Source organism: Coptis chinensis, chromosome 6, assembly GCF_015680905.1.
Source record: "Coptis chinensis isolate HL-2020 chromosome 6, ASM1568090v1, whole genome shotgun sequence".
Taxonomy (NCBI): domain Eukaryota; kingdom Viridiplantae; phylum Streptophyta; class Magnoliopsida; order Ranunculales; family Ranunculaceae; genus Coptis; species Coptis chinensis.
The window spans coordinates 87,072,512-87,091,969 of NC_141461.1; the positions used below are offsets into that span (position 1 = coordinate 87,072,512).

The following is a 19,458-nucleotide window of genomic DNA, read 5'->3' on the forward strand; positions in this document are numbered from 1 at the left end:
AAAACATAAACCTGATAACCCCACAAAACAAAGTTACACCTGAATACTGTTTCACTTGCATACCGCGACCAATAACCTTATTAGTATTAGAGCTCTATTTGTTATCAGCTGCACCAATTAAATTGCCTACGTATCTATTTCGGGATCAAACCGCTGGAGTTCACTATTCTTTCCTCTCCCTCTCCTTTTCCCTACTCTCTTATGAGCTCCCTGTCACAGCCCGATTTTCTAAACAATTAAAAAAAATGAATATTTGAAATATAAATATCTCAAACATCACTATATTCAATTGTCTAAAAATTCAAGCTATGACGGGGTGGATACTACACATGCCAAAACCGAAAACCCACATCATAAAAGAATCTTAACAACAAAATAATCTCCAAAATTCTCTTTATTACTTTATAAAAAAATCTATCTTCCGTCCCAATAAAACATCAAACTACTCTAAGAATAACAAGTCTTCAACATCGTATTTTCATGTCATACTGAAAATATAACTACGTTATTACATCCTTTAAAAAAAAACAGACCTAACAAAACTAACGGATTGCTCCAGGCAAGAATCCAATTCACACGCCGCGGTTCCACTGTCTTCCACCTATGTTCCTAAGAACACACTCACGTTGCCAAAACAAAGCAAACATGGGTCAGCAAAATGGAATTTGTTGGTATGAGTAGACTAACCACATAAAAACTATTATCATACTTTAATTATCCAACTAACACTTTAAATCTATCATAACCTAATCATTTTCAGCTTGGAAAACAGGTAGTTCCGTCATCTCAACCGGCATAGTTTCTTCCCAAGCAAAACTTCTATTATCTTAACTCTTTCTAGTAACTCGTTTTAATATCTAAATACTTGAATTAAAACTTACCGATATCCACTGCTGTATAATAGGGTAGGACCGCATCCCTGCACAAAATGTTATTAAGTCCTACCCTCCTGCAAAAGAAAGTTAGAACTTCTATATAACATATGTAGATATCCTATAGGTATTCAAAAATAACCCAAACACTCACATAATCAAATCAATTTCTCTTATCAATTAATCAATTTCTTTTCTTATACACTCACCATTTAGTACCTATGTACCTTAGTTCATTCCCGCCACATTCAAGGATACAACTAACCCGCAAGGCGAATACCTTAGTTCCTCTCTAGGGCAGTCCAAAGAGTTTGGTCATTCATGGCACATTCAATGAATACCCGGGTCATTCATGGCACAGTTAATGAATACCCAATATATAACGCTAACGGGCCATTTATGACACATTCAATAAATGCCCACCTAACATATGACATCAACAGTCATAATTAAACTAAATTTTCAAAACTTGAGGCGTGGAGAGTTCTAAAAGAGTGTGGTAAATTTGTTTACGCATTAATTATTGAACTTTATTGCATATATTATTTCAGAGAACGAAAGGGTATCTTGATTCATGTATTATTAGTTTACGCGTTATTAATTATATGGATGTCTAAGTGTCATAACGTTGCATATCATAAAATACTGCAAAAATCACATAATAGTTAATACACGTACACACGTATATATAGAAAAGTCTTAGCCTAAAGCCAAGCATGCTAATAGCCCTAGACCTATCTTAATAGACCGAATCATGATCCGAGTTAAAAGGTCAAATTGGGTCAACTGGTCAAAGTCAACCCTGGTCAAAATTCAACTTTGGTCAAAGTCAACTCTGGTCAAAGTCAAAGTCGACCTGCCAAGGGTCAACAGCAGTCAACCAGTCCCAAACTCTTCTAACTCAAAAGCCCAAAGTCAAAGGCTCAAAGTCTAAAACAAAAATCCAAATTGAAATAGAAAAAAGAAAACATTCAAGCCCACATAACAAATTGGCCCAAGCCCAACATCAAAAATGAATTTCGCTGTCATCTTCTTCCTCACTCCACCAGCGCCACCACCGGCCACCTATAACCAAAATGAACCCAACGGTTTTCATCCCCACGAAAAACCCCACCTACCTATACCAACAAATCAAAATTTCCTTATACTGTAAAAATTCGAATCGACGCCATTAATGGTTTCTCTGGAGCTTCAACAGCCCCACCCAATCTAGTATTTAACCCTTCCACTACAACCAACACTAGACCAAGAATTACAACTTAACAACACAAGAGTTCAAGCAATAATCCAAACAGGCGACGCCATTAATGCTCCCTCCAAGCTTCGACAGCCCACATCTCAAATACACCAACAAATCGTAGTCAATCTACGCATAGATGCTTACCTAGTTCACGTCGACATCAACCTAACATCAACGACAACCAATTCAACCAACCCAATCAACTACAACATAATTACCTGCGAAACTCAATTTATTTTGCATAAACATTTTTTCCGGCAGTATATAACTATTAGCTTAAACCAGTAGTTGGAATTGTTATCAACACTTTTGTTTAACAGCATGCATACAATTTGATAGAGAATAAGAACAATGAGACGGCACAGAACTGAATACAACTTCTCCACAGTAGTTTAAGCATTCAAAATTTCTAATCCTTACACAGTATCTATATATAATTATATAAACAATAAACTTTTTGTTTTCGAGAGAAACCTTTCGATAAAATAAAAATTTGTGAAAGATAAAATCTACTCACCTGTAGCGCTCTCCGATTATCAGCCAGCTACAAGAAAATCCTTCCTTTTCTTCTTTCAGTAAAATCCCATTTTTCTGTATAAAACTCTCGCTGTGTTTTTCTCCAAAAACTCTATATGAGAAAACTCCCCGAAAAACAAGGACAACACTTATCTATTACTTACGGGACTTTTATCCTTAACTGATAGTTATCATCTATCCATTTTATCTATTTTCATTATTATTATTATTTATTATTATTATTATTTATACTAGGAAAACAAAAGAAAAAGCCGGGGACTAGGAAAACAAAAGAAAAAGCCGGGGTGTTATACTCCCTCTCCCCTCTTTCTCAGCCTATTTCCTTTTATCCTCTCTTTAGGTTTATGCCATGGGGCTTAGTATGGTCTTGGGCCTATTCTCTGGGCCCAATACACACTATGGTGCATCTATCAAAATGGCTAACACATTTGCCCCCTCTCGGGCTCGGCGGCGATGATGACGGCGGACCGAAGAAGTCCTTGAACTTTCTTGTCTCTTCATTTGAACTCTCGATATCCGTAGTATCCTGAGGCTGTATGCAGTCTTCTTCTCCTTAGGGAGTTTCATATCCGTGTACTCTGCTATTAGATCGTATGTCTCTGAAGTATTCAGTCCCTACTCTCTTTGTCTGCGAACTCTTGAACTCTGCGCTCTTATCTTTCTTGACCTTGTGACTTTGTCGGCCGTGAATTGTATTATAATCCTCCACTCGTCTCGCTCTTCCTTCATCACTACTTACCCGAGTTCTCCAACCTTAGCCGATAAACTATGTGTATCTCAGATCTCCGTAGGTTTCCGTTATATGTGTGTGCACTACACCTCTTCTCACCTCTTTCCTTGATTACACTTTCTCTATCTTTCTAGCCTCTTTGCTATGGTTCTTTTTGGAAATCTCCAATGATTCCGCGAGCGTCAGCAATAAATAATCTCTACTTCGCGATCCCTCTTCCAATAGTCTGGGACTGAAGAACCCTTACTTCCGCGGTGTTTTCCTTCCTAACCGTCCTTGGTCGCATGACTCGAAGTCCTCATTCTCTCTATGCTATTAGCTCTCCTTCATAGAATTCACTACCATTCCGCGAAGGGTCTCCTTCCCTTGGCACTCACTCTTCACAGTCAATCCTCATGTCCACGAAGTGTCTCAATCCATCGGCTCTCGTTCATAGAGCTCATTAGCGTATCCACGAAGGGTCTCATCCCCTTCACTCTCACTCTTCAAACTCAACATCTTGTCCGCGAAAGGTCTCATCCCCTCCGTTTCTCTTTCGTAGAACTCATTATTGTATCCATGAAGGATCGAAAACTCCTCCATCTGGCAACTGTCAATATCTCAAATTCCACAACCTTCCTTGTCTGCTAAATCCTCAGTCTATTGATCAACTGTCTGTATCTCAAATTCCACGACCTCTGCTCTTATTCAACTTGTCCTCGACATTTTGCATCACATATCTAACTTCGACGGACTCAATACACCTTCTACATAGTTACTTTGCCACCATATTATTCTCGAGTGTGCTCCTCTCCTTCGTGATTTGGAATATGTTTTCTATGGCTGCCCTTTATACTTTTGTGGGCGAATCTTGATCGGTGTATCCCTATTCGTCTCAACCCTTTTGCTCACCTATCCGCGAATGGTTTCTTCCCCTCGCTCTCACTCTTCAAACTCAATCCTCATGCCTGCGAAATGTCTCAACCCAGCTATCAATTCTCCTTTACAAAATTCACTACCATGTCCGCGGAGTGTCTCACCTCAGCCACCTTATCTCTTTCATAAAACTTGCTACCATGTCCGCAGACTGTCTCGTCCCCTTAATTTCTCTTTCGTAGAATTCATCATTGTATTCGCGAAGGGTCTCATCCCCTCCGCTTTCATTCGGAAAGCGTGAAGCATATCCAAGGACATCTTAGCTTGCCCCCATGTCCATGGAGTGTCTAACCTCAGCCACCATCTCTCTTTCATAGAACTCACTACCATGTCCGCGGAGTGTCTCGCCCCCTTCATTTCTCTTTTTCGTATAACTCAACATTGTATCCGCGAAGGGTCTCATCCCCTCTGCTCTCATTCAGAAAGCGCGAAGCATATCCAGGGACAACTCAGCTTACCCCCACGTCCGCGGAGTGTCTAACCTCAACCACCATCTCTCTTTCTTAGAACTTGCTACCATGTCTGCGGAGTGTCTCGTCCCCTTCGTTTCTCTTTCGTAGAACTCAACATTGTATTCGCGAAGGGTCACATCCCCTCTGCTCTCATTCGGAAAGCGCAAAGCATATCTAGGGACAGCTCAGGTTGCCCCTATGTCCGCGGAGTGTCTAATCTTAGCCACCATCTCTCTTTCATAGAACTCACTACCATGTTCGTGGAGTGTCTTGCCCCCTTTGTTTCTCTTTCGTAGAACTCAGCATTGTATCCGTGAAGGGTCTCATCCCCTCCGCTCTCATTCGGAAAGCGCGAAGCATATCCAGGGACAGCTCAGCTTACCCCCATGTCTGCAGAGTGTCTAACCTCAACCACCATCTCTCTTTCATATAACTCGTTACCATCTCCACGAAGGATCTCATCCCCTTCATTCTCACTCTTTTTACTCTGCACCATGCCAGCAAATTGTCTTAACCCATCGGCTCTCGTTCACAAAACTCATTAACGTCTCCGCGAAGGGTCTCATCCCCTCCGTTCTTATTTGTAGAACTCAACAGTATATCCGCAAAGGGTCTCAACCTCTTCTCTTTGGCACTATGTAAAAAACTCCATGTCATGTCCGCGATGGGTCTCATCCCCCCCCACTTTTTGGCTTAGAGGCAAATTATTTTGCCCTAAGCTTGATTCAGACACTGCGGTCCACGAAGGGCTCATCCCCCCTGCTTTCTGGCTTAGAGGTAACTCATTTTGCCTCAAGCTTGATTCGGACGCTACGGTCCACGAAGGGTTCATCCCCACCGCTCTTTGACCTAGAGGCAACTCATTTTTCCCTAAGCTTGATTCGGACACAACAGTTCAGGAAGGGCTCATCCCCCTCATTCTCTGGTTTAGAGGCAGCTCATTTTGCCCCAAGCTTGATTCGAACACAGCGGCCCACGAAGGGCTCATCCCCCCGTTCTCTGGCTTAGAGGCAACTTATCTCTATCTCTTCCCACATAAGAGTAGACCACACATCCTCTAGTAAATATGTGCAGACAAATTCTCAAGGCATTAAAAGATAATAATATACATGTATGTAACTTAGTGCAAATATATCATGCCTTTAATGTGAACTGTAAGTCACCACTATATAGAGACACTAGCAGACTTCGAGGTTCCCCGTATAGTTAGTACGGGGCTCGACCCCGGTCTTACTCAATGTTATATCATGCAATAAACCTTTAATGCATAAATTAAACTCTTTGATGATAATATAGCGTATACAAATAAGATAGTAAATGAGGTGAGATGGATCCATCTCTCAATACCAGCTCAATCTCAACTCTGTTCCGCGGTACCGCGGATCTTTCTCTTTCTCTGTAACCTGAAACTTTCATATTTGAGGTTGCACAAAGAACACATGAGTTTTAACGAAGAACATTAATTCAGCATAAGTATTTGCACACAAATATAATGGCAATCATATGCTCCAAACAATGTACAATCCGTCTTACCCTGAGGTGTACAACCACATTTCTCATTCATGGTTCACAGAATACCACGCGGTCTGTGGACAATCCCAATCTGTCCCCACATACATCTCTACCAAGGATGGGGACAAGACTTGCTTGCCCCCAGTGTAACTATAGCTGACGGCCGAGTCACTACTCGTCCGTTTATTATGTATATGACGGTAAAAGAAACGAGTTATCTGCCGTGGTGTATGCCTCTCTACGTTTTTTGTAATCATCTTACCATCTATATTCAGAAGCTCCAAGCCGTTGATCTCATCCCCAATCTATTTTAAAAGCCCCGCACAAACCTGAGGTGGCACACCTATCCTGCTACCACCGTCCACACACTACTAGTCCACCAATGCCCACACTATACCCCCAGTTCCCACATTACGTCATAACCCACACTCCATAAGTCCACACACTACTCCACCAACCCACACACTTCACTATGCAATTTAACTGTACTGCAACCAGGTGTGGTTTGGATTCCTTTTTCTTTCATCAACCTCCTTACATCTGCCACCTTATCCCAGTTACCAACTGAAGCATAAATGTTCAAAAGCAAAACATAATCCCCAGCTTCTTGGGCCTTTAGCTTAATCAAATGCTCAACAACACGTTCTCTTAGTTCAATGTTCTTGTGAATTCTGCAAGCTCCAAGTAAAGTCCGCCATATTGTTGCATCCAACTGTGGTACAGTAACTTTCCCAACAAGGGATTAGTGAAACAAAGGCAATAATATTAAAGTTGCATATCACAGAATACAAGGACAACATTCATGTTTTCAGTTCGTCCTAATATATCTTTTAAATTGTTTCTTTTTTAGTCTGTATTTATCATGATCCTAGCTATTATCACTGGATAGAGTCTACGGTATCTGTTCTTCATACTATGACAAAAATGAAACCTGTACAGTTCTGGTCTTCCTTCATGCCTTGAAAACCCTGACCCATTTTCCATTTATCCATTCCTGATGAAGCCTCAACTGCCAATGCTTAAACTTAAATTCCTCACAAATCTCCCTGAAGTAAACAGAGTAACTGGAGTCATCGTGAACCTTGAAAATGATGCCAACCCACCACCCAGCATTGTAAAAAGCATCAACTTTTTCAAGCCGAGCAAAACCTCCACGTTCTAGATTTTCATGAGGGGGAGTAGGCCTAATTTCTACAACATTCACTTCCTTTATCAACAGTTGATTCTCGTTCTCCTTCCTCAGGGTTTGGTACTCCACCAGAAACTTATTCTCCCCAACTTCTTTGATAATTGTTGCAATAAACCAAGCATCCCCAAAACCTTTTTTATTTCTGCTGACTTCTACATGCATACCTTCCACAAAACTTATTTCCAGCTTACACAAGTTTTCAGTATTTCTCTTCAATTTAGATAAAGTACTATTTCCAGCAGAAGCATATCTTCTTTTGAACAACCCATTCCAAATCAAAACAACTAATCCAAATCCCAACACACTGAGACCAAAGCCCATTTGCAGATCTGTTTTGGATGTTGTTGTTGTTGTTGTTTTTTCGGATTGGGTTTGAGGTGCAGTGAGATCTGATGATGGTGGTGTTTGTATTTGAGTCTCTAACTCATTCAACTTATTCTTCCTCTTTAGACTAACTGTCGTTGCTAGCTTTATCTTTAACACTACTAGATCTCTGCCCCCACTACATTCTCTTTTCTCAACCACCAACTTATTTTTCATGTTCCCCGACAGCGGCGCCATTATTTGTTGCACCCCCATACCGCGACCAATAACCTTACTAGTATTAGAGCTCTATTTGTTATCGGCTGCACTAATTAGGTTGTCTACGTATCTATTTCGAGATCAAGTCGCTGTAGTTCACTATTTTTTCATCTCCCTCTCCTTTTCCCTACTCTCTTATGAACTCCCTCTCCCCCCTCTTTCCTTTTATCCTCTCTCTTTACGTTTATGCCATGGGGTTTAGTATGGTCTTGGGCCTATTCTGTGGGCCCAATACATACTATGGTGTATCTATCAAAATGGCTAACACAAATACATAGTCATATTCTCTGATCTCCACAAAATTGCATAACCATTATTGTAGTACATCTATCTAATAAAACAAAAAGGAGTGGGAGGACAGATTCCATGTCATAAGGTGAAACGTGGTCGACAACCCCCCTAACCATAGCCACTAAAAATCACATAGTGAATTAAAAAGCTTTTATGGGGTGAGTTAAAAAGTTTTTCTCACCTCACCTACCCCACACAAAAAGAGTCAACATTGGACAAAATTTTTATGGGTTGAATCTTTTATGGGCTTGGAAACATGAGCATGAGCTCAATTAAAAAAAATGGTAATAGTGGGGGTAGGCACGGGCATACCCTATATTTTCTATCTAATAAAACAGAAAGGAGTGGGAGGACAGATTCCACGTCATAAGGTGAGACGTGGTCGACACACCCCCTAACTATAGCCACTAAAAAATCATAAAGGGTGAATTAAAAAACTTTTATGGGGTGAGTTAAAAGGTTTTTCTCACCTCACCCACCCCACACAAAAAGAGTCAACATTGGACAATTATGGGTTGAATTTTTTATGGGCTTGGAAACATGAGCATGGGTTCAATTAAAAAAAAATAGTAATAGTGGGGGTATGCATCCAAAAATCAACCAAAAGTTAACAATTGCAGCTGGGCTTATAAACTGTTGGGCCTCCAAATTTGATATGGTACTGCACAATTGGCTGACCTAATTGATGTTATTGGGCTTATGGATAATAGGCAATTCGCGGGCTGCTACCGCCGATGAGTTGTTTAAAATAAGATGTTGTTTTGGCTTATGCATTTTTAATACATTTGGCCAGGCGTGACATGTTGTTTTGTCTTTCGAAGGCGCGCATTTTAAACGCATCCAATGGCCTCATTCTCACCAAAATATGTCGCGACAAATTGTTTTTGGGTAGTCGCGGCGGTGTCCAAGGTCTCGTCGTGGCCGTAGGCACGGGCATATCCTAGTATCTAACAAAATAGGGAAGTGTGGGCCTAAAAGGCCCTATCCAATGGTAGGTAATCATTCTCACCAAAATATGACTTGGCAGATCCAAGTGTTTAGTGGTTTTGTGCAATTTTGTTAAGTGCAATCAATACCATGGGATCTATCCAAAAATCAGTCAAAAGTCAACAATTGCAACTGGGCTTATAAATTGTTGGGCCTCCAAATTTGACATGGTACTGTACAATTGGCTGACCTAATTGATGTTATTGGGCTTATGGATAATGGGCAATTGGATGGGGGCTTTGTACCAACGACGAAGTTGTTTTTGTGGAAGGCGCATATGCCTCATACCGAGTTGTTTTGTGAAAGGCGTGGTCGCCTTATTCTTTAGGCGAAAAGCGCGACGTTGTTTCCGGGTCTGAAGGCACGCATTTACAAAGACGCGATACACCTTGCGCCAAAGGCACAATGAGTTGTCGGGGGTAGTGCGGCAGGCGCGTCGAGGTCTCGCAAGCCGTAGGCACAGGCATACCCTAGTAGACAATATCACACGTCTATTTCAAAATAAATCACATAAAAATTATGGTGCACCAACTTACAATGCGAATAAGTAGTAAACACTTACAAAAACCAAAAAACAAACAACTCGTAAGGGGTGCCCTCGAGGATGTGCTTACTCAGAAAATAACATTTTCACCGGAAAATAGGAAAATAGTGAGTCAAACAGAGCATGAGAGCTTCTCAACTAGTAAGCCCAAACGGCCCAAACAAAAGCCCAACCAAAAGCAATCCTATATATAAATAACTCATTAGGGTTTAATCCTTCTTCACTCTTCTCTAACAAAAGCAGCTCACTGCTAAAAAGCCAACCATGGTAAGTAACACATTCACCCCTCATTTCTTCTACATTTCAAAAAACCCCATTTCTCATAAACCATCTTCTTATTTTCTTCTACAGATCATTCCAGAGAAGAATCGCCGCGAAATCTCCAAGTACCTCTTCCAAGGTCCATTTCCTTTTCTTTTAATTTTTAATATTTGGGTTTATTTTGATAGATGTGTTTTTTTGTTGGTTTAATCTTAGAGGGAGTGTGTTTTGCGAAGAAGGATTATAATCTTGCGAAGCATCCAGATATTGATGTACCTAACCTACAAGTAATTAAACTTATGCAAAGTTTCAAATCGAAAGAATATGTTCGCGAGACATTTGCATGGATGCATTATTATTGGTACCTTACTAATGATGGGATTGAGTTTTTAAGGACTTATTTGAACTTGCCATCTGAGATTGTTCCTGCTACTTTGAAGAAATCTCTTAAGCCACTTGGAAGACCCATGGGTGGTCCACCTGGCGATCGACCTCCTCGGTGAGAAACACTTCTTTTGGTGTGCTGTTTTTCTGGTTTTTATCAAGTGGGTGTTTGTTGAAATGTTGTTTGGTTTTGTTGTGTTTAGTGGGCCGGGTCGTTTTGATGGAGATAGGCCTAGGTTTGGTGACCGTGATGGGTATCGTGGTGGTCCTCGAGGACCTGCTGGTGACTTTGGCGGTGAGAAAGGTGGAGCACCTGCTGAGTTTCAGCCTTCTTTTAATAGGGTAAGTCTTACGTTTAAAATAAGTGCTCAGTTGATTGTGTGATATATTTGTAATTGAAAATAAAGGGATTTTTTGTTTTAATGAAACATTGTGTTAGGTTTTGTGGCTGTATGTTAAACTTCGATGAAAAAAGGCTCTACATTTCTGATAAATATTATAGAGGTTTAAGAATCATGTGTAATATTTTAATTGCCATTGATTGAATATTTCAGACGTTAGTTAATCACCAAATTCAAACTATTTGCGTAACAGTAGTCTATTACTTTTATCCAATGAGAGTTGTTAAACATCAACATAACATGTATGTAGATTAATGGTAATCTGCCGTGTATGACGATCATGGTCCAATTTTAGGCTTATTTATTAGAATTATACTAAATAACAATGGAATTATCTCGTGCATGTCAAGATGGATACTGGCAATTCACCTCCTTTTTGAAGGGGGTCCTGAAAATTATAGTCTTTCACTAGGTTTCTCTGTACCTTTTTGCGCTTTTGATGTTCTTATTTTTGGTTTTACTGGCAAGTTTGAAAATAAGGCAACAATTTAGAGTCACTGATGCACTTATTCCATAGTGTTTATAGCGCTGTACGTTGCCAATAGACAAAGGGCTGATGTTTTAGCATTTGGTTTACTTTTATGTGCTTTTTGCAAACGGATGCCCAAAAAGTTTAAAATTTGTTTTGTCATCACTTTGGTTAAAACTGTTTAGCATCTTCAGTTGTAAGTTGTAACAATCTCATTGTATCACGACCAGATAACATATATCTCAATAGTTTTCATGCATTTATGAGAAATAACCTTAACTGACTTTTGAGTCCCGTGTAAACGAATCCACCTTTTTCCTCCTCGTTGGGGACAATTCTCCTTGGTTATTTGTGACTAGGTACCGGTTAGGAAAGAGATATAGCAAGTTAAGAAAGAATTGCTCTCTTGGAATTGAACTCATAGCTTCTCACTCGATTGGCTTTTTGGAGACCCAATTTTAGGCTTATTAACAGCTGTAGTTTCCTCATTCTTGTAAAAGTGGGTTCTGGCAATTCACCTCCTTTCTGAAGGGGACCTAAAATGTCTATCTTTAGCCCAGTACATACTTTGTTTTGTTTTTGATGTTCTTATTTTTGTTTTTCTTGCAAATTTGAAAGGCAACAATTTAGAGTCACTGATGCACTTTTTCCATAGTGTTTATAGCGCTGTACGTTGCCAATAGATATAGGGCTGATGTTTTAGCATTGGGTAATCTTTTATGTGCCTTTGCTAACGGATGCCCAAAAAATGAATACTTGTATTGAGTTTGTTTTTGATGGTCTAGCATTTTGAACCGTGTCCATCTCATTTCATCATTGTAGCCCTTCCTCTCCCAGGGCATCCAGTCAATATAGCATATATATCTCGCAATAGTTTTCATGCATCTCCAAGAAATAACCTAAATTGGCTTTCGAGAATCTTGTATTAACCTAACAAATCCACCTTTTTGTTTTTCCTTGACAACAATTTTCCTCCATTATTTATGACTCGGCACCAATTTGGAAGGAGATATAGCCAGTGAAGAGAGACGTGCTCTCTTCAAATTTCACCTATAATTTCTTAAGCGACAGTCTGTTTGGGGAATAGCACAAAACAGCTACAGACTGTTTATGTGTGCAATCAATGAATTTTATTTAGTATTAACAATGAAGTAGAACTCCAGACAGTACGATTATTACACGTTTGCTCTCTAGATACTTTGTTATGCTTTCGATATTCTTATTCTGGTTTTGCTTGCAAGATTGAAAATAAGGCAACAATTTAGAGTCACTGTTACAATTTAGTTTTAATGATCGCTTATGATTTCATTTTGTTGATTCTTTTGTACTCGGTTACTGTGTAGGGTGCTGGCGGAGAAAGGAGGGGTTTTGGTCGTGGAGGTGGTGGTGCTTATGGTGCAGTGCCAACTAGCTCGGATTTTGCTTAAATTGGAGTCTCAATTAATACTTACAGTTTTAGATGGTCAAAATTTCAGGAGAACAATTAGAACTTTTGTTCTTATTTTTGAAGAGATATCAGTAAATCAGTATGACATATTGTTATGATTTATCTAGTTTACGGTTAGAACTGTTTTCAGTAGTTATGCTCTCTGGATCTCTATTTCTCTCCTATGTTTCTTCTGGCAAATTCAGAAACCCTTTGTTCTGACTGATATGGATTGGGTATATTTTTGAGTCCTCGAGTCTTGACACCTAGTTTAGTTTTTAAGTTCGAACAACACATTCTATATAATTTCCGTGCTTTGAATGTGTGGTGCAACTACAAATGATACAAGTACACTATCAAATCATTGTCACCTACAACAAATATTTCACTTTCTTTACGAATGGAGTTAGGATTAGGTTGTTAGAGACCTTAAGACCCCTAGATTAAATTGTCAACCAATATAGGATCAATTGTACTTCAATTTTCTAATTACGGTATTATGCATTATACTACTAGAAGAATGGCGAAATTCTCTTATGCAGAAGGATCGCGATGATCTAGTTCTATAAGACCCAAAATCTCAGAAGGTTAATACTCTTGGATTCCAATATGTTTTTCCAATTGGGTTCGAAGCCAAGATTGTTTCACACTTTCGCTAAACCTTGGTACCTATGTGGCTATGTTGATGGAAAGGGAGAGTCTGGAAATGTTTAGTTCCAAATTTCCAATGGTAGACTACTAGTTCATAATGGTACAAGCATACCGTACAATAGTTTGGTGCAAGTCTACCACTGCTATGACTCACTTGAATCCCCTTTATAACTAGACTCGTGCAATTTCTAATCAGTGGCTTCCTTCCTCGGGATATCGGATCAAAGTAGACGCTATACAACATTTTCTTTTTCATTTTTTTTGGCTAACCGGGTGTCTGGGCCAGCTTACGTGCATCTCAACTAATCCCGGGGGCCTGGTTGGAAATTCAACCGGGTGAATCGAACTAAGCATTTTCTTTTTCCAGCAATTCATGTTCTAGCATTAGTTTTCAGTATGCCTCAGATTTTAGACTCGCTATTGGATGCGGTACACTACCTTTTACATGTTGATGCACGGCTGAAACTTAACCGATGCTATTCAAATTGCGCTCTAATTTGCTAAATGATTATACATCCAGCAGTTGATGTTTCTCACTTCAAAATTGAGAAAGATTGTTCCACATGAAACAGCTGAGGATTGGCATGAGCTTCTCAAATTCCAAACTCATTCTCTGCCACTGGACAAATATATGTTAAAAAATATATTGGGCACGATATATCAATCGCGTAAAATATATTTCGTTTCATCATTGTGGTTTTCCCGAATCCTTCCCATGCGAATAGGCCATATAGTTGACACTTACCAGCATCTGATGAATTTTACTAAGAGAAAGATATTTGGAAGAGAAAAATATATCTAATAAAACATAACAGTGTGGCCCCCACACCCATCTATTTATTTTTAGATCTAAAATATGACTTGACAAATCCAAAAAATAGTGGGGAGTTGACAAATTATTAAGAACCAACAAGAGCAGTTGATCAAGAAGCAACAAAAATCAACAAAAATTGCTGTTGGGCTGGGCTTCTGTTGGCGTGCTGGGTTGGAATTTAAATTGGGTCGGATGGGCTGGGTTTTGAAACAGTGCCGTATGACACGGGCATACACTAGTTCACAACAAATGAGCTTATAGCCCCCGTTTCCAACACTTCGTAAGTTATTTTATTTTGCAAAACTGAATCGAAACCCCCATATGATGATGGGGATGGCTCTTTAGTCTTTCCGTTGCCTGCAATGTATTTTGGGCGTTATGGAATATTGAGGGTGAAGTATGCACATTCAGTATGCATATACACAATCAGTGAGCGTATAGGGTATGCAAAATATATATGCATACCTATTGGGATATGCAACACAATTTGTATGCATACATATTGAGGTACACACATATATCTTGTTATGTTACTAGTATTTGCCCGTGTCGTACGGCACAGATACACGCGCCTTCGGCACTCCCGACGCCTATCCTCCCCCCGTACTACAAATACGCGCCTTTGGGGCCCCAACGCATATCCGCCCCCCTCCCCCCGTACGGCACAAAATATGCGCGCCTTCACCCCCTACTACTAAAAACTCCAATCAATCCCATTAAAACCCCGACAAAAAAGCCCAACCGAAATCCACTAAAAATCCAGCCGTATTTGTTGACTTCAATAATGATGCAACAATCTTGTTCCACACTATTAAACAACCCACACCTCGTAAGCCCTAGGATTTGCCACCGAAATAAGCTAGATCCAAAGGTTAGGGGGTGGTCTTGGGTCCAATACTACCCTTCTTTGTTATATAGATTCTCTCTTGTTAGTTTTGAATGTCAAGATTTGTATGCACAATCAGTGTCCATAAGTAATGTGGTAATGGGGGAATGCACCCAATCGGAATATAATTAGAATGAAATTATCAAAAAGACGACCCGGTCAATATTTTTGTGTTTGTGGGGTTATTGTAGCGTCAATTATGAGTTTATAATTTAATATGTAACTAAAACAATTTTATTTATTTTTTTATACATCCATCACTTAAATGACGAGCTTTGCAGAGATTCCTCGTTTTTTCAATTGCATAATTTCTTACTTTTTAATTCGCGCATCGCGCATACTTGAGGTTAATACATATTAAAACTCACATAAGATTTAGTGGAGGCAGGTTGTGCTGCCGTCCCTTGCACAATCACTCACAGATTCTTGTCCGATGCAACGCTTTATGCAGTCACTAAAACAGGTACCTAAGAGCATCTTTAGGAGTGATATCAAGCTAGCATCAAACACCAAAAAATTGGTGTTTTTTCAACTTCAGAAGAGTCACATGTTGATGAAAACACAAAAAAAACACCAAATCGGCCAATATTTGGTTCCAGGTTTGGTGCTGTATCAAATCACTCACGCGGTGTTGGCAAAACCGCAGCGGTTTTGCCAACAACATGGGCTTGGGCTTTAATTGGGCTTATATGGCACGGTTTTCACTGTGAAAACCGCGCCAGAGATTGGAAAAGAAAAAAAAGAAAAAAGTTTATGTGCGATACATGACCCAAAACCGCGTCGAGCTTGGGCCTGTCAGATGGGCTTCTATGGCGCGGTTTATCCAAAACCGCGTAGTTTGATGTCGAAAATTTGATGTTGCTCCTAAAGTTGCTTGGTGTTTTTTTGGTTCAAAATTTTGATGTTTTTTTTGTAACTCTCCTAAAGATGCTCTAAGGCGGGTTGTGCAAACAACATTAGCATGCAAACCACCAACAACGCAATAACAAACCTTATACCAGCCATTTATTTATCAAAAATTGTAGAAACTCAGTTACACAAAGATAAAAAGGAGGTTCTTCTTAGAATGATATGTTTTTGCATAGTCATTAGAGAGTATTTATAGTCAAATTCAAACAATAATTTTATGACAGAAAATGATTTTGTTATTAGTTTACTTTTGCTAAATTTGGAATTGGCATCTAACAAATGAATGAAATTGTATCCAAACCTGAAAAACTGATATGCAACAGTGCCAAGTAAAATGGTGGTCAAGAAAGAGATATATATCTACCGATATATCGATATATCTGATATATATTGATTTTTGAAAGGTCTGATATATCGTGTGGCGCTTGGGCATAGAGATCCCAAGCAAGCCTAGAATTCGGGTGGGCATGTTCAATTAGTAGTAGTTCAAGTAAACAATAATTGAATCACAATAAGTAAGAAGACAACGAAAATAACTTTTATTAGAGTAATCACTGCTAATATAATTGTGGCAAGCGAAGTCAACAGTTTTGGTTGTAGAGGATGCTTGTTATTTCCCTACATTTACCTTAAAAAAAAATTTCCACTATAACTAAAAGAGAACATTGACTACACATTTGACTAGTGAATGGACGGTCGACTATTACATCTGTTATAGCCAACGGTGGACTATTACACCTGTTATAGCCAAGTTACTCGCTATGGTTCTTCTTCTGCCGTTTGTACACGTACACAGCTTCTGATTAGAAAGGCTCACAACAGTCGACAGCTTCTGATTACAAAGGCTCGGAACATAAGTCACTAGTCCGTGTATTTTGTGTTTGTGTTTTTGGAGGTCCTCAAGAGTCCTTATTGTTTCTTTTAACGGGTCATAGAAAACAAGATTTCCGAATGCCTTGAGCAAGATCTCACCATTGTTGGTAAAACATATTGGGGTCGGTATCGGTTGATAGTAATCCCAAGACAATGAATTTCTAATAAAATCCATGACTGTAACATTAATTGAAAACAGTTTAGACCATGAGTCCTTAACACCATATTCTTTCATCACCCATATCTCAAAATCTCTCTCTCCATATAAACATTTTTCCACACCAATTGCTTTCTTCCGGTCTACAACCAAGCAAAGTTTTCCTCCAAAAACACACACAATACCATAAACGTCACAATGATATTTGTTTTTCTGCATACAAACATCGTAACAGTAACAATAACCATTAGTAGGACCAGGCACCACTCGGAAAACTTCCTCTGTAAGGTCGAAAACGATGACAGTTTCATTCTCGCAACCTTTAACATACCCTATCCAATGAAGAGCCCCATTCAAATATATACCCGCGTCTTCTGGATTCTTGATTCGATAACTATTGCTGAAAGTTGTTGAGCTTGATGCATTGCTAAGCGAATAAACCCTAGTTTCTGTATTAAAAATATCATGAAAATTCCTGTCAATTGAAATTTCCACCAATTTGTAATTATCAGTAATGGGATCGTAACCAAATCCACGAGTCAAACCGTAATGCCAGCATCTGTTTTTGCCAAAATTCACAATTTTGCATTCTCTTGTAGATGGATTTAATAAGCATACTCTATCCTCGCTAAGCAAGCAAACTAATCCATTACAAGAAGCCACAAACAAAACTAGATCACCAGCAGTAGCATATTGGTTGGATACAAATGGATTTCTTACTTCAACTGATTTATTAAATAATTCACCTTCTATATTCCACATGCGTGTGATGGAACAAAAACCAGAGCCAGACTTTGGCCGAACCTCTCGAGGCATACGAATATTTTCAATTTCACTGAGTATAAAAATATTAAGCTTGTCTTCGGCAATCGCGTGACTGAGGTGCGTTTTGATGAAATTAGGATCTGAGAGTGTTTTGCACCATGATTTAGATAGGCACCTGAAACGAACAACAGATTTTGGAGGGACTCTTGAGAAGATTTCCACTATGACTTCATCTGGGAGGGTTGGCAATCTCTTGTTACTATTCTCTCTTAATAGATGAAATAGATTATGGCCCAATAAATGATATGGATGATGGCCTGACATTGTTTTTTAATTATCTTCTCTTATTTTCCTGAATAAAGAATTCTATACATATCGGTCTTTATATACGGTTTGGGGCTTCAGAACTCTAAAGTAGTAGTACGTTTCTAATTAGAATAGTAGAATTCTAATTCCGAAAAACAAACGGAATTCTAAATTAGACCTTTTTACTGAAACAACTTCAACTCTCGAGAGGTCTCCCACTCTCCTGTCCTCTACCCAAAACACCATCTTGTTTTCTCAATATCTTCGGAATCAAACACGAACAAATGGGTTAGTATTACTAATCTCTCTGTATTAATGAGAAATGTGGGTTTGTTTATTTGTTTATAATAATGTACATTTTTCTGGTGCATACAAGTATGTATCTGAGTTATGGAGGAAGAAACAATCGGATGTGATATTGTGATGAGGTTCTTGCAGAGGGTCAGGTGTTGGGAGTATCGTCAGCTTCCTTCTATTGTTCGTGCCACTCGTCGCTTGGGCTACAAGGCAAAGCAGGTATACAAAATGAAATGTTTTTGTAGTTTGTGTTTTAGTTCTATGCTAATAACATTGTAACCATCTACATCATTGTGGGTCCTACTCATTGAGCACAAGATGTATTTAGCTCAGAGAGAAGATGACTTTTTTATTGCACTATGTGCCATAAGCCGAAATGATATTGAAGCTTAACTTTGTCTAGGGATGTGTACACCCAAGATTACAAGATTAGGCCTTGTACTTTTTGTACATGACAACACCCTGTAAGATTAGCCATGCAGGTCCGACCATTGTTAGCAAAAAAAAATTATGTACTGTCAAATATTCGGTAAAAAATTCACAATACGTCAATTATGCGGTGTTTAATTAATACATGTTTTAAACGTTTTATTGCAAAAATTTGAAAGTAAAAAATTCGTGATATTATGTTAGTAAATATTAATAATAGTTATTATTCTTTACAACATAACAAACATATCCAAGCAATTTAGCTATGAAAACATTAAAATCAATTGAACGGTCTACATAAGTACCTTCATTTATTTGTTTTTGGATTGAAATTACAGTTCAAACTTCAAAATACACACACCATGACATGACAATTTAAATATTGTCCAAAAAGTATAAAACAAAGCTTTTGGATTAATTTATCACTAAGAATATAAGAGTGGGGCACTTAAAGTAAGAGTGAGGATATAAAATATATAAAAAATAACAAAAGCACAATTGAATTTTCATTTTTTTTAGCCAAATTTTTGAAAAATTTGCCAAAAACCGAATTATTCGTTTCAAAGCAAAAAATTGCGA

The 19,458-nt window shown here is 38.9% G+C and overlaps 2 protein-coding genes across 3 annotated transcripts; one reads left to right on the forward strand and one right to left on the reverse strand.

The window, feature by feature from the left end:
• The first annotated feature begins 10,009 nt into the window (after positions 1 to 10,009).
• On the forward strand, positions 10,010 to 13,657 carry LOC147495115 (small ribosomal subunit protein eS10z-like). Of its 2 annotated transcripts, XM_086569647.1 has the most exons (6): positions 10,010 to 10,118; positions 10,203 to 10,251; positions 10,329 to 10,611; positions 10,700 to 10,838; positions 12,710 to 12,828; positions 13,507 to 13,657. In XM_086569647.1, exons 1-5 carry the CDS (start codon positions 10,116 to 10,118, stop codon positions 12,791 to 12,793), a joined length of 558 nt encoding a protein of 185 aa, XP_086425773.1. In that variant the 5' UTR covers positions 10,010 to 10,115; the 3' UTR covers positions 12,794 to 12,828; positions 13,507 to 13,657. The 2 variants fall into 2 exon arrangements, with proteins under 2 accessions (XP_086425773.1, XP_086425772.1); XM_086569646.1 differs by lacking the exon at positions 13,507 to 13,657 and having other exon boundaries at positions 12,710 to 13,040.
• A 2,911-nt stretch (positions 13,658 to 16,568) lies between these two features.
• On the reverse strand, positions 16,569 to 18,856 carry LOC147495116 (F-box/kelch-repeat protein At3g06240-like). The gene has a single exon (XM_086566303.1). The coding sequence runs from the start codon at positions 18,169 to 18,171 to the stop codon at positions 16,765 to 16,767; it is 1,407 nt and encodes a 468-aa protein (XP_086422429.1). The 5' UTR covers positions 18,172 to 18,856; the 3' UTR covers positions 16,569 to 16,764.
• Positions 18,857 to 19,458: the final 602 nt, after the last annotated feature.

Bases quoted from the DNA above. Each gene is read 5' to 3' on its own strand.
- LOC147495115 (XM_086569647.1), top strand. The intron at 10,612-10,699 runs GTGAGAAACACT...TGTTGTGTTTAG, and splicing joins CCTGGCGATCGACCTCCTCG to TGGGCCGGGTCGTTTTGATG. The intron at 10,839-12,709 runs GTAAGTCTTACG...GTTACTGTGTAG, and splicing joins TTCAGCCTTCTTTTAATAGG to GGTGCTGGCGGAGAAAGGAG.
- LOC147495116 (XM_086566303.1), bottom strand. From the start codon at position 18,171: ATGTCAGGCCATCATCCATATCATTTATTGGGCCATAATCTATTTCAT.